General features: G+C 44.1%; 5 protein-coding genes across 6 annotated transcripts; 3 read left to right on the top strand and 2 right to left on the bottom strand.

Moving 5' to 3' along the window:
• The first annotated feature begins 161 nt into the window (after positions 1 to 161).
• LOC6499633 lies at positions 162 to 1,441 on the top strand. Its single transcript, XM_001954222.4, has one exon. The coding sequence runs from the start codon at positions 315 to 317 to the stop codon at positions 1,080 to 1,082; it is 768 nt and encodes a 255-aa protein (XP_001954258.1). The 5' UTR covers positions 162 to 314; the 3' UTR covers positions 1,083 to 1,441.
• Positions 1,442 to 1,760: 319 nt separating this feature from the next.
• LOC6499634 (PP2C-like domain-containing protein CG9801) lies at positions 1,761 to 10,647 on the top strand. Its single transcript, XM_014910670.3, has 4 exons — positions 1,761 to 2,182; positions 7,696 to 7,971; positions 8,040 to 8,806; positions 8,862 to 10,647. Exons 2-4 carry the CDS (start codon positions 7,838 to 7,840, stop codon positions 10,100 to 10,102), a joined length of 2,142 nt encoding a protein of 713 aa, XP_014766156.1. The 5' UTR covers positions 1,761 to 2,182; positions 7,696 to 7,837; the 3' UTR covers positions 10,103 to 10,647.
• A 4-nt stretch (positions 10,648 to 10,651) lies between these two features.
• LOC6500965 (VPS35 endosomal protein sorting factor-like) lies at positions 10,652 to 14,590 on the bottom strand. 2 transcript variants are annotated; one of them, XM_014911337.3, is made up of 13 exons: positions 14,542 to 14,590; positions 14,350 to 14,431; positions 14,199 to 14,289; positions 14,028 to 14,141; positions 13,804 to 13,972; positions 13,085 to 13,740; positions 12,853 to 13,019; positions 12,512 to 12,794; positions 12,139 to 12,449; positions 11,749 to 12,080; positions 11,376 to 11,684; positions 11,044 to 11,312; positions 10,652 to 10,988 (listed from the first exon to the last, which is right to left on the bottom strand). In XM_014911337.3, the coding sequence occupies exons 2-13, from the start codon at positions 14,364 to 14,366 to the stop codon at positions 10,881 to 10,883; spliced, it is 2,826 nt and encodes a 941-aa protein (XP_014766823.1). In that variant the 5' UTR covers positions 14,367 to 14,431; positions 14,542 to 14,590; the 3' UTR covers positions 10,652 to 10,880. The 2 variants fall into 2 exon arrangements, with proteins under 2 accessions (XP_014766823.1, XP_032312358.1); XM_032456467.2 differs by having other exon boundaries at positions 13,801 to 13,972; positions 14,542 to 14,564.
• Positions 14,591 to 14,619: 29 nt separating this feature from the next.
• Positions 14,620 to 16,804, top strand: LOC6499635 (transcription factor Ouib). Its single transcript, XM_001954219.3, has 4 exons — positions 14,620 to 14,895; positions 14,964 to 15,703; positions 15,807 to 16,052; positions 16,133 to 16,804. The coding sequence occupies exons 1-4, from the start codon at positions 14,755 to 14,757 to the stop codon at positions 16,296 to 16,298; spliced, it is 1,293 nt and encodes a 430-aa protein (XP_001954255.1). The 5' UTR covers positions 14,620 to 14,754; the 3' UTR covers positions 16,299 to 16,804.
• Positions 16,805 to 16,868: 64 nt separating this feature from the next.
• Positions 16,869 to 18,434, bottom strand: LOC6500964 (transcription factor Ouib). Its single transcript, XM_001954218.4, has 4 exons — positions 18,206 to 18,434; positions 17,577 to 18,151; positions 17,262 to 17,507; positions 16,869 to 17,201 (listed from the first exon to the last, which is right to left on the bottom strand). The coding sequence occupies exons 1-4, from the start codon at positions 18,323 to 18,325 to the stop codon at positions 16,913 to 16,915; spliced, it is 1,230 nt and encodes a 409-aa protein (XP_001954254.1). The 5' UTR covers positions 18,326 to 18,434; the 3' UTR covers positions 16,869 to 16,912.
• Positions 18,435 to 18,477: the final 43 nt, after the last annotated feature.

Genomic DNA, 18,477 nt, shown 5'->3' with positions numbered 1-18,477 from the left:
CGATATTTTTATAAAAATACTTATTTTAAATTAAAAATTTGATAATTATAAAGAACCAAAGAGTTTTAAGTAAAAGTTCATTAATAAATGTTTGTCTAAACTCTAAATTTAACTATTAACAGTGTCTAGTGGAAATCATTCAACAGCAGTCAAGTGTTGTGGTTGTCCAGCCCTGGTCAGATAGCCCCACCTATTTGTTTTCATTATAGATGCCACTTGGGTGTGTGCGTTTTTTGTAAATTTCAATTGCTAACGCTGCGCAAACTCCCAGATCCGGAACATCGAACAACAAGAGTCCTACAGCATCCAGCAGCATGCGCGAACTCAACAAACAGCAGTCGCAGGACACTACAGACTACGTGGAAAAGGGCGACTATCCGCGAGCCACCAATGGAGTCGTGTTCGGAGCCCTCATCACCTTCGCTGGCTTCTTCGCCCTGATGATGTCTTTCTGTTCGCCGTATTGGATTGAATCGTACGAGGAGACCCGCAGCAGCTTCAAAAACATGGGCCTCTGGCAATACTGCTTCAAGGACTTTGTGTACCCCAAGTACCATTACCCCAAGGCCTTCACAGGATGTCACAACATCTTCTCGCACGAGTACTATGTGATCCGTGAGTACCTGCTGCCCGTCTGGCTGATGGCGGTGCAGGGCTTCGTTACCATGTCATTCATCATTGTGATGCTCGTCCTTACACTGCTGTCACTGACCATTATTCGGCTGCCTCTGAAGCCCGTGCTCCAGTACGAGTGGTTGCTGGTTCGTCTTTCCTATATTGGAACCGCCGTCTCCTCGCTGTTCATGTTCTTGGCCGTTTGCATCTTCGGTGGCTGCGCCTACCGCCGCGATTGGCTCATGTACCCCAAGTTCAATGTGCTGGGCTGGTCCTACGCCCTCGCCGTCGTCACATTCATTCTTCTTGGCCTGGCCGCTCTGGTCTTGCACCGCGAAGCCAGGAAAGCCTTTGAGGCCCGCGGTGAGCAGAAGAACCTGGTTATGCAGATGGAGATGCAGGAGCCGGGATATCAGCCGCCGCGTCATCACCACAGCCAGTCTCGCAGCCTGCAAGGCTACATATAATTCGAATAATACAAAATATCACGAACACAGGCCGACAGCAACAAATCTCCAGGCATAATTTTGGCTTCTCCATAGCTTCTAAGCCTTTGAACTAGAAGTCTAGAACCAAAAGCTTATGAAGAAGTCAAAATTATCCTTGGGGTATAACAAATTCGAATATGTCGGCCTGTGTAATTTGCATTCCATCCATTGACTAAGTAGTCTTCAGAAACTTTATGTAACTAATTCCGCCCAAAATGCCTTATAATCTTAAATTTGAACCACACTTTTAGTGTAGAAATTATACCGACTTTTATATGCAACCATTTTATGAACTTTAAATTATATATGGCTTTATATGTGAGCCCATAAGAAATACAGAGTATTTGTTTTAATTTAACTTTTTGGATGGATTTAAATTGATGAAAAAAGTTTCATCACTGGGTCTTTATTGTGTTACAACATTTTTTATAGAATTTACATATTTTTGTCATACTCTTTTAATTTTTGTTTCTAAAATTGCTCATTGATATTGGAATTTTATGGAAGAACTTTTTTTTAAAGTTTCCAAGAATGTGAATTGAATTCCGTTATCAATTATACTTTGTTTTTCCATCCTTACCGGTTCGTGAATTTCCGCCCGGTTCGCGAAAGAGAGAAGGAAAAAAGCTAAAGTGACCTCCCCTTCAAACTTTCAGTGTGACCAGCTGCGGGACATTATTGTGGCAAAGTGAGGGTGGCGGATTGTTCAAAACGAATTGGAATTTCGAACGATAAGCTTCGGGCTCCCAATCGGAAGTCAACTGCGCGTAGTATAACGTCCGTTTTGAGTGCTGGCGTGAATCTAGTTTACACTATCGGGCAGTGCAATACGCTCCGGGGCAAACTGTGTCCAACTCCCAAGAAGTAACAAAAAGATAGCCATCTGGTGCTACCCCTGAACTCCCAAAATATTTTTACACACCACCAACGGAACGCACGCACGCACAAAAACAACAATACCGTCTCAGTGGCGGCAACATATGTAAAACGATAAGAAAACAACCCACAAGTGACACCAAAAATATAAAAAAAATTAGAACGGAGTGTGAATACCAATTAATATATATACATACATAGATGTAAGTGCATTTTGAAGTTCTGTGCGTATGGGCAGTATCGATTTTTGGGGCCCCCTCGCCTTGTTTTTGTGGCGTTTTGTTTTGAGCTTTTGTTTCCGCGTGCACTGACTGTGCCCGGATGCCTTGATGTGTTCGTTCAACTTGGCCCTGTCTTCATTGTTAGTTGAGTTATCTTGGCCCAAATTTAATGAGACGCCAGGGTGGGCACTCCCGTGATTCACCTGCCGACATTTTTTGCATCATGGGCAGCTGCCGAATCTGCGTCTCAGCTGCTCCAACAAAAACAATGAAAACAAATGAGCTTTCGTTGTTGCAATAACCGGTTTTCTGGTTTTCAGCGTTTATGTGCCAATAACTGGCTTTACCTTGTTGTTGTTGGTAGCTTATCGGTATTATATGTAAAAATATGTACAGATATGTATGTCATTCTGAAGTTTGAAAATTGAAAATATTTGGAAATTGTTTTATTATTTCTTAAATACATACATATCTGGTGCTTCCACAAACCCCCAAGCAGGATAACTGGCAGGTCATGCCACAAAATCGATTCTCCGCATCGGCCATCCACATCCACAACAGCAACAGTCTTCCTGGCGCCGGAAGGTTCATGGAAAAGTGGTGACGTGCAGGATAGACTCTCGGAAAGTTCAATTTTTTATGAACTTTTAACCCCTATTTTATCAGCAGCAAGTCATCTTTCCCGCAATGGGTATAGAACTTAAAAGACAATCATATTTGTTAAGTAATTAGAGTAGTAATTAGGCTAGTAATAAGACTAATTAGACTAGTAGTTTTCAAGACTGTATTTATTATTAAAATAAAATATATTAAATTCTTAGTTCTATTTTAATTTTCTGTATATTTTACGTTATATTCAAATCCGAACTATACCTAGAATAAATATTTGCTTTCCCCGTTTTCTTTTTATTTCATCGAGACCCAAACCCACAGACTCCTGGCTGCCGTCTGGCTGTTCCCACAAGGGCTGGGGGTTGGACAAAGTTGTTATGTCTGGACTCCACCACTTCACCTCCGTCCTGCAGCCACCGTCCTTTGTTGTCTCGGTGGAAACGGAGATGGGTATGCCGATGGCTGTTTTATGACGTAGTTGGTCCGGGCAGCTTGAAGTTTGTTTGCTTGGCAGTGCCTGAAAGAGTTCATTTTCCCTGAAATGCATTAGCCCACTTGGTAGAGAGATCTCTGTATAGAATTTCCATGTTTGCTCGAAGCCAACAAGAGATAACCAAGTGGCTGCCTCCTCTGCTATGTTTTGTTATTGGAAAGCCCAGCCAGAAAAGTTTCCAGCTCATTAGAACCAATTTGCCTGGGAACATTATTAGAATTTATTGTCTTTGATCCAAGAATAAATAAAATAAAAAATACACTATATATATAGCTAGATCCTTCTACCTAGGGGCTTGGGGCTTGTCTGGTCTATGTGCTTTGTTGAAACACTTGGGAGTTTCGGGTTTCTCTGTCTCGATCCCAGCACACATCGCCTCCAATGACTAATCAGTCATCGGAATAAATGAGCCAACCACCACAAACGATTCAAATATTCAATTAAAACCGAAACTATTCGTGGAGAAAGGAGATGTGGGTTGGCTGCCAACTAATTGATCATAAATCCCAAGAGTCCAATTGAGAAAACTCCCATTCAAATTATTTCTATTAATATATTATTATTATTATATATTTTAGAAATCGAATTAGCATTCAAGAAGTGACTAATGCTTTTGGCAGAGACTTAAGAGAAGGGGAGTTTATTAAGACAGTCGTAGGACAGACATTTGAAACCAACTGAAATTGGAAAATGAGCTGGACAAGACGAGGAAACCGAGGAGTTCTTTGTTCGCCAGAGTTCTTTGGCCTGGCCCCTGGGCCTTGACTCCATTTGGATTGTCTTTGTTGCCGTTGCCATTGCTGTTAACATTTAATTTAATATGAGAGTTGAGTGTCCGGTTCCTTGCCCCGAAACGCCACTCCGGCTCCTGATTGGTAGTTTATATTTGCATAATGTGGCGTCTCCAGCCGGTGGGGGTGGAGGTGATTTGTATGCCAGACACTGAGTCGGTTAGTTGAGGCTTTCAATTTAATTTATTCAAGCAGGATTATAGTCGTCTACCTGGCGGCAAGGAATCTGATATATGACACTATAATGCCAGATGTTTGCTAAGCTCCGTGGAAATAATCTGCAATAATAAATTATGAAATTTGGCAATGGATTGTAGCTTCAAAAGTTTGTTTGTTTGGCCCAAAAAACTAGGCTTGACACGCCCCCCCCAAATGGGTAACATTCTTTCAAGCTCTATTCTCGCCTTGCTCCACTTTCAGTTTATTGTATTCGACTTCTCAAATGTACTCTTTCGTGAAAGGCCAAACCAGGCCAAGAGGCGCGAAAGGAAGCGGGTGCATGTGGGTGCGGCTGGGGGCCGGAAGGAGAGTTTCTATTTGGGTCCTGCACGAAAACAAAGGCTGCCTCACACATTTAGGACGCATTAAGCCTCCAAAGAGCCCTTCAATTGAGTCGGATTGAGCGGCAGTTGCACTTCCAGAGCTCGATGCCAGAGTCACATTTATGCAAATTGTTGCAACAGGAAATGAAGCATACCACGCACCCAGCCACGCCACAAAAAACAGCACCAAACACGCCAATTATGTGGTAATTTACAAGAAATGTCGTCGGGCCCATTACCCCAAACCCATTGGAGTTTGCCCCTCGAACTCCAACTCCATGGAATATTTTTTATATAAAAGTATGGTCGAGTTGAAGGAACTCCTTTATTGTTGTCGTGCCTTTAAATAATGCAAAAAATGTTAAATCCCTGCTGGGTCTAATGGATTATTTATGCAGCTGACAGCTTTTCCCAATTATTCCACACCTGTGCAAATACATACCCCTGTTTGGGAGTTTAAGACAAAGCTTTTCAATTTCTATAATGAATTGGAAGTCTTAAGAGCTGGGTTCTGGATAAGAACTTCCTCTTTATCCTCAGTTTCAGATGATGGGGATTTTTTAATATTCGTTTAATGACTTTTTAATGATGGGGCTTGGCCTTGAGTGGAAACAGATTGCATTGGAAGCGATGTTTCTTTGTCTTTGAAATGCGGTTTATAGAGTATATTGTAGAATATATGTATGCCCCTCTAAGTTCTGAAAGTATCAGATGTGGCTCAGACTTTTTAACCTCAATAACTGAATGCCAACAGCTCTATTTCATTTCCATTTTCAGCGTTTGGTAACTTTCTTTCTCGAAAGACAAAACACGCAATGATTGCAATATATTTTCACTTTCGTGTCTTCTTGCTTTTTGTTGGTGGAGTCGTGCTAAGAGTGCATCTTTCCCCCCCAAATGCACCTTGAGATTCCACCACTTCCACTTGTGTCTCCAATCTCTCGCCTCGACTTGTCCCCAACTTGGCTTAAAAAAGAAACGTTTCAAGTGCAAACACCGTCTAGTCTTTGTGCCTCAAATAACCCAGAGCTCTGGTGGCTGGCACTTTGTTTGCTTATGAACTTAGCACATCTCGCAGGGCATTCCAGAGGCAGTCCAAGCCCTCCTTATGTACACACTTGCTTTAATATTCATATATGTATGGAGTGCAACGATGAAAGACCCTGCCTGGAGATAGAGTCTTTATGATGCGGGAGTCTTTCCACTGCGTGGTCTGTTGCATCAAATTAACCCAATGAACAAACAAAAATTCTAATTAAATCAGTCAGTCAGCTAGAAACCGAGGGAAACCATGGGAGGTTCCTATAAATACCAACCCAGAGCCCCATTATTTATAGTTGTAGGAAGTGCGATCGGTTTATTTTGGTTTCTCGAATATAAACAAAGTTCGAGAAACACACGACGAGATCTGCGCCACATCAGATATTATGCATACTTTTAAAAATTGATTTACTTTGTCGGTTCTCCAGAATCTTGCACAACCGATTTCTCTCACCTCATTACGATTTCCACATTTTTCCGCTTGATTAGCTTTCTGTGATGAAAGTTTCGATGATTTTGATTGCAATTCAGTTGTTCCGATGACAGAATGTTCATACAAACAATAGGTTTTATTTTGAATACTTTCAGGCCCCTCCTCCTTTGAATCTAAGGCTTTCTTTTGGGGGGGATGGGAAAAAGTATCTATTAAGTGGTCTTCCCGATCTCTTAAAATGTTTACAGCACGTGTTGTCAGTTGATATTGTCAGATATACAATGAAAAATATTAAGTAACATGATCTTCTCAAGCAATCAAGAAGAGTTCCCCTTTGTGTTCCACTATAGTGGTTTTGATTGCCTCGGAAAACTGGATCATAGTCAGAGGTAATCTACAAACTAGTTACTACTATATCCAGAGTTAGTATTAGTTGTATAATAATGTTTTTGACTCACATTTTGAGGATTGAGGATAAGCCTCAATAATCCCATATCTTAATAAACATAAAACCACATACTATGTAGTATATACATAGGTACTGGGCTCTTGCTTCCCTCAGTTTTAAAACTAATGATTAGTCACTAATAATTAGTGCGAAAAATTCAAACTAGTGAGAAAAAAAGACCCGAAGCTTGCCAAGAGATCCGCATCTTGTGGCCATCAGATGTCAATTAAATTGCTCGATCATTGATCGAATCATGAATAAAGATCAAGTTCAAGATCAAGAATCCCGACACAGAAACCAATTTATCAAATAAAATTAAAGCTAATATAATGCTTTAACTCTTTATTCCATGGTGTCTGTTTGATATTTTATTAAAAACATAAAAGTAGTGTCAAAATTAAAAAGTCGTGATACTTTCTGATTGAGCCTTGAATGAGCCTTCAATAGATCTCGTAAAAAGTGGACTCCCACACAACTGGCCATGATAAGACTACTTATTACTACTTGTAGACTTATGCAACATAGTTAAGTTAACTTTTTTGATATATACTTTATATTATATAGAAATGTATTGGGTTTAATTGGGCCTGACAGAAAAGCAACTTGCAGAGGCGGCTATTGTTGCTTTCTACTTAAATAAATCGGTTTGCGCAACGATGCTGGATAAGCTATTGTTGTTGAAGATGATAACTTGGTGCCAAGTGCATCTTTCCTAATCCCTCATAAGTGTAATAGCTTCCCAGATATCTGGCAGGCATGCATCCATTAATCTTTATGTATTACGAGGGCTTGCTTCTTTAATAGGCTTTCTTATTGCACTGTCTCTTTAATAAAAATGACAATTAGTATCTCTAAGATACGACTGCAAACTGCAGAGTTCTACTGTCCTTTTGATTCTCTTGGAATGGGCCTGAGTCCGCACTCGTAATGAGTCGCCTAAAAGCTCCTCCAGGGATGACTGTCTACCCTGGCCGACGACTAATGAACGAGGAAGGACGCAGTGCCTGCGGCGGCAAAAAGCACATCCTGTCATTAGCTACACAGGCTTGGAATTCTTTCCGTGCCTACCCCGTCCCATTGAAGTGCATAATTTATTGAAAATTAAATGAAGGCCCAAATTAAATTCTCTTTGCAGCTGGAGGCAGTGACTCCCACAACAATTACCGCAGATGAGGTGAACGAACCAGTGAACCCTTAACTCCATACTCCCGCGCCCCATCCAGCTTCAATTCCTGACAATTAAAGAGAATCTAATTAAAGAGGAGGCATCTTTTAAGATGCCGTCGCTCCGCCAGAAGGTCACCACTTACTTCCGCCAGTTGAGTTTCATAGCAGAGCCTCGCGAGGGTCGTCGACGGGCAACGGATCACGAGGACGACGATGGCAACTTTATTACAAAATATCTAGAGGGGTGAGTCCACATATAGCTTCTTAAGCTTTAACTTCAACTCCAACCTTTGTTTCTCACTTTTCTTAAAGGCGAATGCGTCGAGAGTTTGTGAGTGGCCCGGAGATCTACAATGGCCGGAATCCAACCGATATGCCCGTTCTCAAACTCGATTGCTACGAAGCAGGACCCTGCTCAATAACAGCGGCCTGCACAGGACCAGATGAGGGTCTAACCGGCATTAAGCGGTCCAAGCTCCACCTTAGCACCAGCTTTGCGGACGACATCGACTTCATAGACACGCAGCAGGAGAATGACGACTGTTATGGAGTGCGGAAGAGCACGAATCCGGGGCCGACAATACAACAGAATCCCACCAGGTTGTCCCACAAATTTGGTCGCGCTCCGATAGGATCTCGAAGGCAGAGCAGCACGGAGCAGCCTACTGGTTCTGCCCCGGCCCCTGGAATGCGATCTCGCAAGAACTCCAAGACTAGCATAGCCAACCTGGCGGCATCTTCGGCTATCACGGATTCCGGAAAAACAACATCCAACCAGAACAACAGAAACGAGTTGAACGCCAAGGCTGAGGGCTCTTCGGAAGGTGGCTCCGACTTGGAGCGGGAGCGCCTGCTTCGGGAGGCAGTAAGCAATCTGGATGGCTCGTCGCCTTCGACAGTGGTGGCAGGAGTGGACAACTGGCGCAAGGAATGCGACTATGCTTACGGAATTTCGGTCTCCCTCTATGAGAACAACATGCTCACCAAGGAGCCTATGGGTAACCCCATAGCCGACTGCTATGGCATGGTGGTTCGCGGAGACTCCGCCGCCATGGCCATGGCTGATGGCGTCAACTGGGGTCAGTAATCTGGATTAAACTAAAAAAAAAAGTATTTAAAATGTTGATCTTTCAGGTGATGGAGCTCGATTGGCAGCCCGCTCGGCAGTCCACGGCTGTCTGGACTATCTGGACCGGACTGTTTTTGGCCTGGCGGGCGAGGGTCGAGCAACTACTACGCAGGAGGTGTTTGTGAATCTTCTGCGAAGCCTCTGGGAAGGACACGGATGCATTCTCGAAGTGGGCGGTGCCCTCTCCACCCTGACCATTGCCGTTGTACTGCCGCTGGACGGTGAGCCGGGAAAGTTCGTGGTATGCGCCTGCAATGTGGGTGACTCGCTGGGCTACATCTATTCCAAAAAGCATGGCGTTAGGGAGCTGACGCAGGCCTCCCACGACATCAGCTCGATGCGGGACATGCGGGATGCCCTGGGGGCACTGGGACCCGCGGATGGCAACAAGCCGGAGTTGAGCAATCTCACCTTCTCGATGAGCTGCATAGAACGGGGTGACATTGTGTTCCTCACTTCCGACGGGATCAGTGACAACTTCGACCCGGTGGTGGGCAAGTTTGCAGAAGCCTGGACCCCAGATGTGAAGCTGCAGACATCAGGACAGGGGAAACTGTCAAGTCTGGCTCCAAAACGACAGAACAAGAGCGCTTCGGCGATCTACGCGCGCTTGCATCCGTCGACGCCCCCAGTTGGTCGGCCCACGAGACAGGCCAAGCCGGTCAGTCCGCCCAGCAATACGCCTAGCCGGCCAAAGTACATGCGATCTCAGACCTTGATCGAGCCCCGTCAAGGGCTGGGGCCCGCACCACCGCTCACTCCGCTTCCTCAGCGCATTCCAAGGTCAGTATCTGGGCTGCCGCTGGTGACTGGACCCCAGAGACATGCCCTCACTCTGTACCGCTTGGAGGACCTGCTCAGCTACGGCATCAACGGCACATTCTCGCCCTGCGCCTCGGCTCGAAAACTCTGTCACCTGCTCATCGATTTCGTGAGAATGATCACCTCCGCCAGGCGGAAGACGCTGGAGCAGAGGGAGCTCTTCTACAAGCTCTCAACGGGACCTGACGGAGCCAAGCGGGAAGTGCAGCTGAACCGGATGCAACATCGGGCCGCCAGAAAGCGAATTGTCGATAGTAGTGCCTATGTGGCCCTGCCTGGAAAACTGGACCATGCCACCGTGATGGCGTATACAGTGGGCGGTGGGGAAGTGCAGGATAATGACACCGTCGACAAGAACGGTGTAGGGGATGAAATATCGTCCCCTGTTCTTCAATCCAAGGAGTTTAAGGAGACAAACTTCTAAGGAGACCAGAGAAAACGCTAGACTGCTAATCAAGCTTTTTATACAATAAATTTATAGCTCACGTGGGCGACATGGAGTGTGTTCACAAGATTGATATTAATTAGCACACCTCACATTGTATTTCCCATGTAAAATCATACAAATATTTTCCTACACGCCGATACTATATATATCATATATATATGTCATACACATGTAGTGATATTTCTTCATAAATCATAAATATTCGTAATGCTTTCGTTTAAGTTTGTTGATTTTGATTCGGTTTTCCACTTCACCAGTCGAGCCATAGTTGTATAGCCATTTATTTATAAACTTCAACGACACAAATGCCTCAACTGTTTTAAACTACCAAAAAAAAGTAAGCAAATAAATATATAAACACAAATGTACATCGTATTTTTACACCTGATTGTAAAATCTGTAACAGCACAGCCGCAATTTTAAAATCAGATCTGTAACCGCACAGCTTGAACTCCAGAGTGAGCTGGGCCCGAAATAGATCATTTAATAAACAACACCGCTTTTATAAACATTAAACTCCAGTAATGTCTTTAAATTGTATTGAATTTATTCACTAATTGCAGGTGAAAACTTTAAAAGTCTTCGGGTAGTATAACTTACTCATATTGAACGGAAAATTAATACAAAATTTGTCAGTTCCTTGTCAACGGCGAAAAGCACATACATACAATGTAAAATCGTGCAATAAATCCGTAAAAGATTCATGCTCATAATAAATGGTAAACCCTATAGCCTATTTTTGCTATCAAACATCTCAACTGTTTCGCATTCGCATGAGTAGGTTGGCAATAGATTGAGCCTGCCGTGGCGAAGAATCAACTACTTGTTTGTATAAAATCTCAACACTTCGCAATGTCTGGGGCTGGAAAGGATATAAGATTGTAGATACTGGTTACAATTCATCAAATGTCACCTACAAGTGTATTTTCATCCATTTGGGATTGAGCCTTGTTGGCCAATAGCCACAGTTTAACGGCCAGTTGAACGACGCTTTCCCTCTCCAAGTCAGCGTACCGAACTATCCGCAAGAAGAGCTCCAGGGAAAGCTCAGCCTGAGCCCGCAACTGTTGGGCTATTCCTAGCGACTTAAGTTGAAGGAGAATGGCATCTACGACCTGGGCGCACATGTTGTTCACCTCAACCAAGAATTTTGGATCATGTCCGTACAAATTATCATTGGAAACAACTGCGAAATGAAACAAATCTTATATTATCGGGTCTAACACAAAGTAATATTAAGATTCCTTACCGCCTTGAATGTGATAGGGAAACTTTTCCAGACTCTGAACATACAGCATGTCTAGGGCATGCAGGTATATGGTGACACGGGCAGTGCTATCGGACTTGAATTCGTGCCTGCCCACCACGTCCACCAGCAAACGTAGAAAGTATAGGACACCCTGCTCAGGACTGTCGGGAACCACGATCAAGGTAGCCAGCATATTGCAGAGATAAGAGACCAGATACCTCTCCAAGCTGCGAGGCTTCCCATCAAAGTCTATGGTTGCTGCTGGTAAGTCATTAACAATCTGCAATGCGGCTTCGAAGCAGGCGTCGGCTTTGGAGGGATAGAAAATTATCTTAATTTCATAAAAAGTTGAAAAAGGAGTCCCAAAACCTACCTTGTCCGAGGCATAAATACCGCAAAGCAAGCTGCCCGCACAACAAATACAAATCCATTTGTTGCTGAACAGATCCTATGCTGGGAATGGTGATGAAGCAATAGGCTATGCAGGCCTTGACAAAGCCCGTTGACTTTGATCGATTCCGAGTGGCCAGTTTACACGCCGCCTGGACAAGAGTGCCATAAACGGCATCCAAATTACTAAACGTGCCTCTAGCCTCCACATAAAAACTCAGTTGACGCTCCAGGTCGCTCCCGAAGTTCACTTTATGGATAAAAACATTGACGAGTTGGGAGATCTGGCGACGCTCGTCCTCCACGGTCAGTGCGCTAACAAAAAGAGCAAATCGTTAAGGATGAATATTTTCAATGACCTTGAATATTGTACTTCACAGAATCATTCAGAATCTTTCCTATGTACATCAAGGCGTTGGTGACCACAGCATCGCAGGTATACTCCTCGCTGTTTTGCTTGTAGTAGCTGAGAATGTTCTTACAAACTTCCACGCGAACAGAATCCTTATGAAAAAGATCCAAGTACGGCAAAAAGTTCGGCTGTATCAGCAGTAGCTCTATACTGCGATAGTTCTGCATTATCCTGGTAAGAATGTTTTGCAGCTGAGAGTAGTGCTTCTCATAGGCGTTTCCGAGGAACATTCGCGAATTAAGTTGGCCAAGAAGACGATTTACTTCATGTACCTATAACACAGAAGTTTATATTATATTATTAACACATTTTTAATAAATTCATGAAACTTTACCGTGAAATACTGAGATACGAAGGTAGCCCAGGTTTCCACACTGTTTATATACTCGTTTGGATCAGTCTGCTTGTTGATTGTCTCAAATGCCACCTTCAGAAAAGTAACACGCTGCTCTTGCAGTGGCGCACAACTGCTAACGCTAGTTCCCAGCGAACGCAGAAGCTGGGACTTTGAAATTCCAGGTGTCTCCGAGGCATTTATAAGCTCTATAAACTCGAGAGCATTTGCGGCAACAAACTCCGACGTAAAGGAACTTAAAATTGACATTAAAATTGCACCGCTGGAATACAAAATTGTGTTTTAAAGCCAATTCATTCGACATTACTACTTCAATCTACTTATTCTTTAGTTGTTTGCATTCCTTAAGCATGTCCTGTGTGTAAAGCTCGCATTTATGGACCAGGCAAAGCAGCATGTAATCAAAAGCTGGCGCGTACAACTGAAGATAGGAGCTGGCTGTGACGATTTCGGGATGCAGATTAAAACGAGCTACGAAGCGAAAGATCTGCCAAATAGATTTTTGTTGAAAAGATTATAAAAAACGCTGTTATCAGTGGCATAACCAGTTACCTGCGGATATATAACGAACAAATCACTAAAGTTCTCCCTGATGTAGCCTTTGCTTGACGTCAGCGACACGCCCATGCGTACCAGATAGCAACGGGCGTAACTAGAAACCAGGGGATCGGCAATTCCCCGCAGCTGGTGGGTCAGTCGGTGCAGCTGCTTCTCGTACTCCTCGCGACTGGATGTTAGGAATTCGTAACACTTAAATATCGACATCTCCAAGTACAGCCGAGGTAGTAACTCCCGAATAGAGGCGATTTTGTAAAACCAGTTTTGGCAGGTATCCCGGGCAGTCTCGCGTTCTCGCTCCAGAACAGCTGCAGATGCTCCTAGATCTCCGGATGCTTTGCATCGCAGTCGATCGTATACCAACTTGCCAAAGACGTCTAGGATGTCCGTTATTAGAACATATTGACTGGGATAGAACTGCAAGACCGTGGTATCCGCCAGCATCTTGGCACACTGAATGCCTATCTTCAGAGCCTTGACTCGCTGGTCGCTGTGCCAGGACTGAATAAGCTCCTGCTTGAGCTGCTCAAATCTTTGTATGTATTCCTGTTGCGTGAGATCCATCATGTGGCGCATGCTGCCATCATCAAAGTGATCCAGCTGCTCCAGCCGGTATCTGGTCTTGTCCGCCACAACGGTCTGTACTTTGACTGCAATGAAAGATTATTGGTAACTTTGAATCCTTAGACAGGATGTATCATGGGCCCTACTACTTTCACTGCCTCCATCCATACTCCCAGATGTGACGAGAAAACTGGTGGAGAGGGAAAGCTTCTCATTGGTGGTGAAGCGGTTGAGAATGCCCAGGCGCCTTGAACTCCACTGCAGTGTATTATCCTCTTGATCCACTCTGTCGCGCTCCCGGCGCTTCGAATTAAGATCCTAGGCGACGGGGAACTTAAAGGAGGATTCAATTCAGACTGGGGGAAGTACTCACAAATTCTCCTCTCGATTGGCTGAGCGGATCGTCTCGTTCCTCATCCTGCCGAGCAAACTGCGAAAGTGGATCGGTTCCCTCAAGCGCCCGGCTCAAGGGATTGCTGTCCACTACCTGATTATATATTATTTTATTAATAATATTGCCAGGGGCGTTGTACCGACAACTCACCGATACTGTTTGCTGTTTTAGGGGATGCTCTGTGGTAATCTGACCAGCCAGATAGTTCCTACGGATTTCGTAGCATCGTGGCACGCAAACCCTAGAATCAAATTATTTATTTACTAACATTTAATTGTTTATTTTTGTAAGAAAAGTTTACCAATCCAAGTTTGCCATGGCGCCGTGGTTGTTGTTGTCGGCATCACAAGCAGCTGTTCGCTGAACCACGGACGTAGCCAAAACTGAAAATAAAAGGGCTTTAATCAGGAATTGCAAAATATAATTTTATGTTAGAACCAAATGTTAAGGCTTTTTAAAGAATTTAGTGAATATTAAAATTACATAAAAGTACCCAGTATCTATTTAAGACGCATAATATCATTTAAAAACAAAAAATTGCCATTCACAGTAGTTGGTAACACTATTCAACCCCTTAAAAATGATTATACAGTACGCCCATGGTCCGTTTCGTGGCGAATAGCAAGAAGAAGCGACGCGTTGTTTCCTATATTTTGGTTGACAATTATCTTGAAAAACATTTTATTTCGAATCGCAGGCGAAAAAAATGTCAAAGTCTGCGCTAAAACACCTGAAGAGCACGTGCCGCGTCTGCGGAAAGTATGCGAGCAACAAAAGGTCACCGAAAATATTCGACAGGACTAACACAAAGATGGTCGACAACATCGAGGCCCTCACTGGTCTGCGGGTAATGTTTTGTGTTCTAAATTCAAAGAATTCCAAGTTGACTTAGTTCGTTGCATGTTTTGGGTTTAGCTCGAAAACTATGGATGTCTGCCGGACCAGATTTGCGAATGCTGCAACATGGAATTGGCGTCGGCCATTAAGTTGAGGGAGCGCTGCCTCGCCGCTCAGAAGGAGCTCCTCCAGGGCTTGACCGAGGAACAGCGCCAGGGAATCTCGCCTTTTTACCGGGCCGCCGTCATGGGAGAGGAAGTTCAGGAGGTGGTTAAGGGCTTAAAACCGGATGATAATGAAAATCTACAAACCTATCAGCACATTGTCTATGAGAATCCGAAGATGGAGCTTATTGAGGACGGCTCAAAGATCGAATACGACAACTCAAAAATCGAATACGAGAACGTTTATTTTGAGGTGGCCGAGGGCAATACTGGCGATTACGATGAGACCTCCATCATCGAGGAGGCCGAATATGAATCCCTTTTGGCAGATGATGACGTCAAGCAGCAGTATGTGGAGGTTGACGCCGAAGCTGCTGAAATGATTGTTGGGGACGTCGCCGAGTCATATGTCTACGACTCCGACGATGAAGTGGCCGTCCTTGACAATGTTTTGGATGACGAGTACGAGCACGAGAACATAGTTGTAAAGAAGTCGAGTTTGCCTCCAAAGCCAAAGGTCCGTGGCGACGACTCACGGCGCCGTGCAACCGGAGGAGTTTACATTTGCGATCAATGCGGCAACCATATTAAGGGTCGAATGGCCTTTGAGCTGCATTGTCGTCGCCATCGCGGAGATAAACAATACGGATGCGAGTAAGTACAGTCTCAGCGCTATTATTGGTCTTTTTTGTCGTAGCATTTCATTGCTTATTTTTAGACTTTATATTCAAAAATATAACAAACTATTAAATTTTAGGCTTTGTCAATCACGGTTCTGCACCACATCAGAGCTAAAACGCCACATGCGGAAACACACCGGCGAGCGACCCTTCGCATGCCAGTACTGCGGCCGCTGCTTCACCGATTATACAACGCGGGTCAAGCACGAACGCACCCACACCAACGAACGCCCTTATGTTTGTGGCACGTGTGGCAAGGCCTTCACCACTGGCTACATCCTTAAGAATCACATGCTGATACATTCCGGCGAACGAGCCTACAGGTAGGAAAGAGAAACAAATATTTGTAGTTCTGCTATTAACTTTTATATTTATTTAAAATCTTCCCCAATTCGATATGCAGGTGTGAACTCTGCGACAAGTCATTTATGCTACCCACTCATTTAAGCACCCACTTCCGGTCGGGAGTGCACAAAAGGCACCTGGAGAAGGCCGAAATGAAGCAGGCCATGGAGCACGAGCTGAAGCGGGAGCTGAAGGTGGAAGAGGAGGACAGTTTGCACATCTAGACCGGAGTCGTTCCGATAAGTATATCAATGAGCAAGGCAAGGATGACGATGGCGCAAGCCAAAAAGCATTTGTGCAAAACAACACTTAAATGTATTAGAATTTAATCAACAATAAATTGAAGCTTCAGATCCAGTAACAGTGCGAGTGGCACCCGAATTCTGGCTTGAACTGTCCCCAAAGGAGGGTAATATTTGTCATAAACCCACTATTCAATCCTAAGCCGCTTCTTTAAGATAAGTTAAATAATGTAAAGCAATGGTAACTGGGTATTGAAGGTTGAATCCTTTAAACAATTGTGCGAAAATTAAAGCCCACTAACTCTGGCGTTCTATACAAATGTATTCGTTTATCAATTGATCGATAAAATTAAACGAAAATGAATGAATATTTAGGATAGATGTTTCCTAAATGAAATATTTTTAAAACGGCTTAGTAATTTAATTCAAACTAAACCAAATTGTGAACGTATGTCATCTATTAAATGATAAGCTCTTTAAATAGTTAACCACCTGTTTTTTTTTTTTTAATCGTGCACCTGAAGAGTATGCCACTCAACAAAAAGAAGAGAATTTGATTTGGCCATTTTTATTATTGAGATTGCTTCATTAACACGTTAATTTGTACTGTAGACTAATGTTGATGCACCGAGAGTTGCCAGTTCTAGAGAAGTATCTTCTTCCTGCTTCTCATCCAACGGCAAAGGCACTTCTATCATATAAGTAATTTCCTCCGGTTGCGTCTCTACTGCTGATGAGTGCTTGGTGTGCTCGATTGTTTGGGATTGCGATTGACTGGAGGTGGACCCTAACTTCGCCTTCTCCACGTTATGCTTGTGTGTGTTGGAGCGGTAGTGCGTATTCAAGTGGGTGGGGCGCGCGAACGACCTCTGACACAGCTCGCATCTGGATGACATACATTTATTTTTAAACACTTTAGATATGTTCTTTTAAAAAATTCTTTACCTGAATAAACGCTCGCCCGTGTGAATGAGCATATGGTTCTTGAGAATGTACGAATTGGTGAAGGTTTTTCCACACTGATGGCAGGCGAAGGGACGATCGTTGGTGTGGGTGCGTTCATGCCGCATTCGACCACTGTAGTTGACATAGGACCGTTCGCAGTAGCGGCACGGGAAGTTCCTGTCTCCGGTGTGCATCACCTGGTGGCCCTTCAACTCGCCCGCGGAGAGGAATCGGGCCGGGCAAATTCTAGTACAAGAATAGTCATTTTAAAAACGTATAATTTAGTAAGCAAAATAGCCGTAACATTCATCTTACTGGCACTGGAAGGGCCGTATGCCGCTGTGTTTACGCAGGTGGCGATCAAAAGAGGACTTGCCCGTGATGTTTTTGCCACACTGGTCACAAAAGAACACTGTGAGCGAAGCCTTGGGACGCTTTTTGAGCTTCACTGCACTCTTGGGGCGACCGCGGCGCTTGCCCCTCTTCGTTATGAGTGGCTTGTCTTCCTCCTCCTCCGATATGGACATCTCCTTGATGGCCCGCTCCAGGTCGGCCTCATGGCTGGAGTCCAAATGATCGACTCCGTCGTCATCTCCATCGCTGTTGCTCAGGCTCTCCAACTTAATCATCACTTCCATGGGAGTGGGTGGCAGCACGGGCTCGACAGATTTATAATTTCTTGGGCGACAACGTGTACTGCGGCGAACACAGCCCAGGCGGGTGGATAGGGAGTGGGTGGTAGTTTTTGACGAGGCAGAGGAAATGTCGGCTTCCGGTTCCTCGAATATTTTCTGGCTTTTCAGGCACCGCTCCCGAAAATCGATGGCACTCTTCAGATCCTGCTGACATGTCTCGCACATCCAGTCGGGCAACTCGGGCTCGCATTGCAGCTGGGAACGACAAATGGTAATCAATGATGTGACAGTTACAGACTGTGTCCTTACCAGGAGACCGGTGAGCAACTTAATATCATGTAGTATTATGCGAGTGTCACTCAAGAACAACTTTATGGCATTGGTCGTGCTCGTGTTGGTGGCACACAAGCGACACAGATTCCGAAACATCTTCGAAAATTAATTAAGACTAATAAGAATATTTCCAATTTTAAACATAGGCCAGCCAGTCACAATATTCTTCCATTCACCCCGAAACGTAAACAACACTGAGAAAAATAAGAAACAAAAAACATGATACAAATATTTGTTGCATCGTTGTA

Source organism: Drosophila ananassae, chromosome 2L (assembly GCF_017639315.1).
Source record: "Drosophila ananassae strain 14024-0371.13 chromosome 2L, ASM1763931v2, whole genome shotgun sequence".
Classification (NCBI taxonomy): domain Eukaryota; kingdom Metazoa; phylum Arthropoda; class Insecta; order Diptera; family Drosophilidae; genus Drosophila; species Drosophila ananassae.
This window is presented reverse-complemented; position numbering and strand designations above follow the sequence as displayed.

Excerpts from the sequence above, each read along its gene's own strand:
- LOC6500965 (XM_032456467.2), bottom strand. Across the intron at positions 13,020-13,084 it reads TGTTCGTTATATATCCGCAG|ATCTTTCGCTTCGTAGCTCG; the intron begins GTAACTGGTTAT and ends TCTATTTGGCAG. Across the intron at positions 12,795-12,852 it reads TGCAAACAACTAAAGAATAA|CGGTGCAATTTTAATGTCAA; the intron begins GTAGATTGAAGT and ends TTTGTATTCCAG.
- LOC6499635 (XM_001954219.3), top strand. The coding sequence starts at position 14,755 with ATGTCAAAGTCTGCGCTAAAACACCTGAAGAGCACGTGCCGCGTCTGC. Across the intron at positions 15,704-15,806 it reads GATAAACAATACGGATGCGA|GCTTTGTCAATCACGGTTCT; the intron begins GTAAGTACAGTC and ends ATTAAATTTTAG. Across the intron at positions 16,053-16,132 it reads TCCGGCGAACGAGCCTACAG|GTGTGAACTCTGCGACAAGT; the intron begins GTAGGAAAGAGA and ends TTCGATATGCAG.
- LOC6499633 (XM_001954222.4), top strand. The coding sequence starts at position 315 with ATGCGCGAACTCAACAAACAGCAGTCGCAGGACACTACAGACTACGTG.
- LOC6500964 (XM_001954218.4), bottom strand. The coding sequence starts at position 18,325 with ATGTTTCGGAATCTGTGTCGCTTGTGTGCCACCAACACGAGCACGACC. Across the intron at positions 18,152-18,205 it reads AGTTGCTCACCGGTCTCCTG|CTGCAATGCGAGCCCGAGTT; the intron begins GTAAGGACACAG and ends TGTCGTTCCCAG. Across the intron at positions 17,202-17,261 it reads ACGGGCGAGCGTTTATTCAG|ATGCGAGCTGTGTCAGAGGT; the intron begins GTAAAGAATTTT and ends TATGTCATCCAG.
- LOC6499634 (XM_014910670.3), top strand. The coding sequence starts at position 7,838 with ATGCCGTCGCTCCGCCAGAAGGTCACCACTTACTTCCGCCAGTTGAGT. Across the intron at positions 7,972-8,039 it reads ATTACAAAATATCTAGAGGG|GCGAATGCGTCGAGAGTTTG; the intron begins GTGAGTCCACAT and ends CTTTTCTTAAAG. Across the intron at positions 8,807-8,861 it reads GGCTGATGGCGTCAACTGGG|GTGATGGAGCTCGATTGGCA; the intron begins GTCAGTAATCTG and ends TTGATCTTTCAG.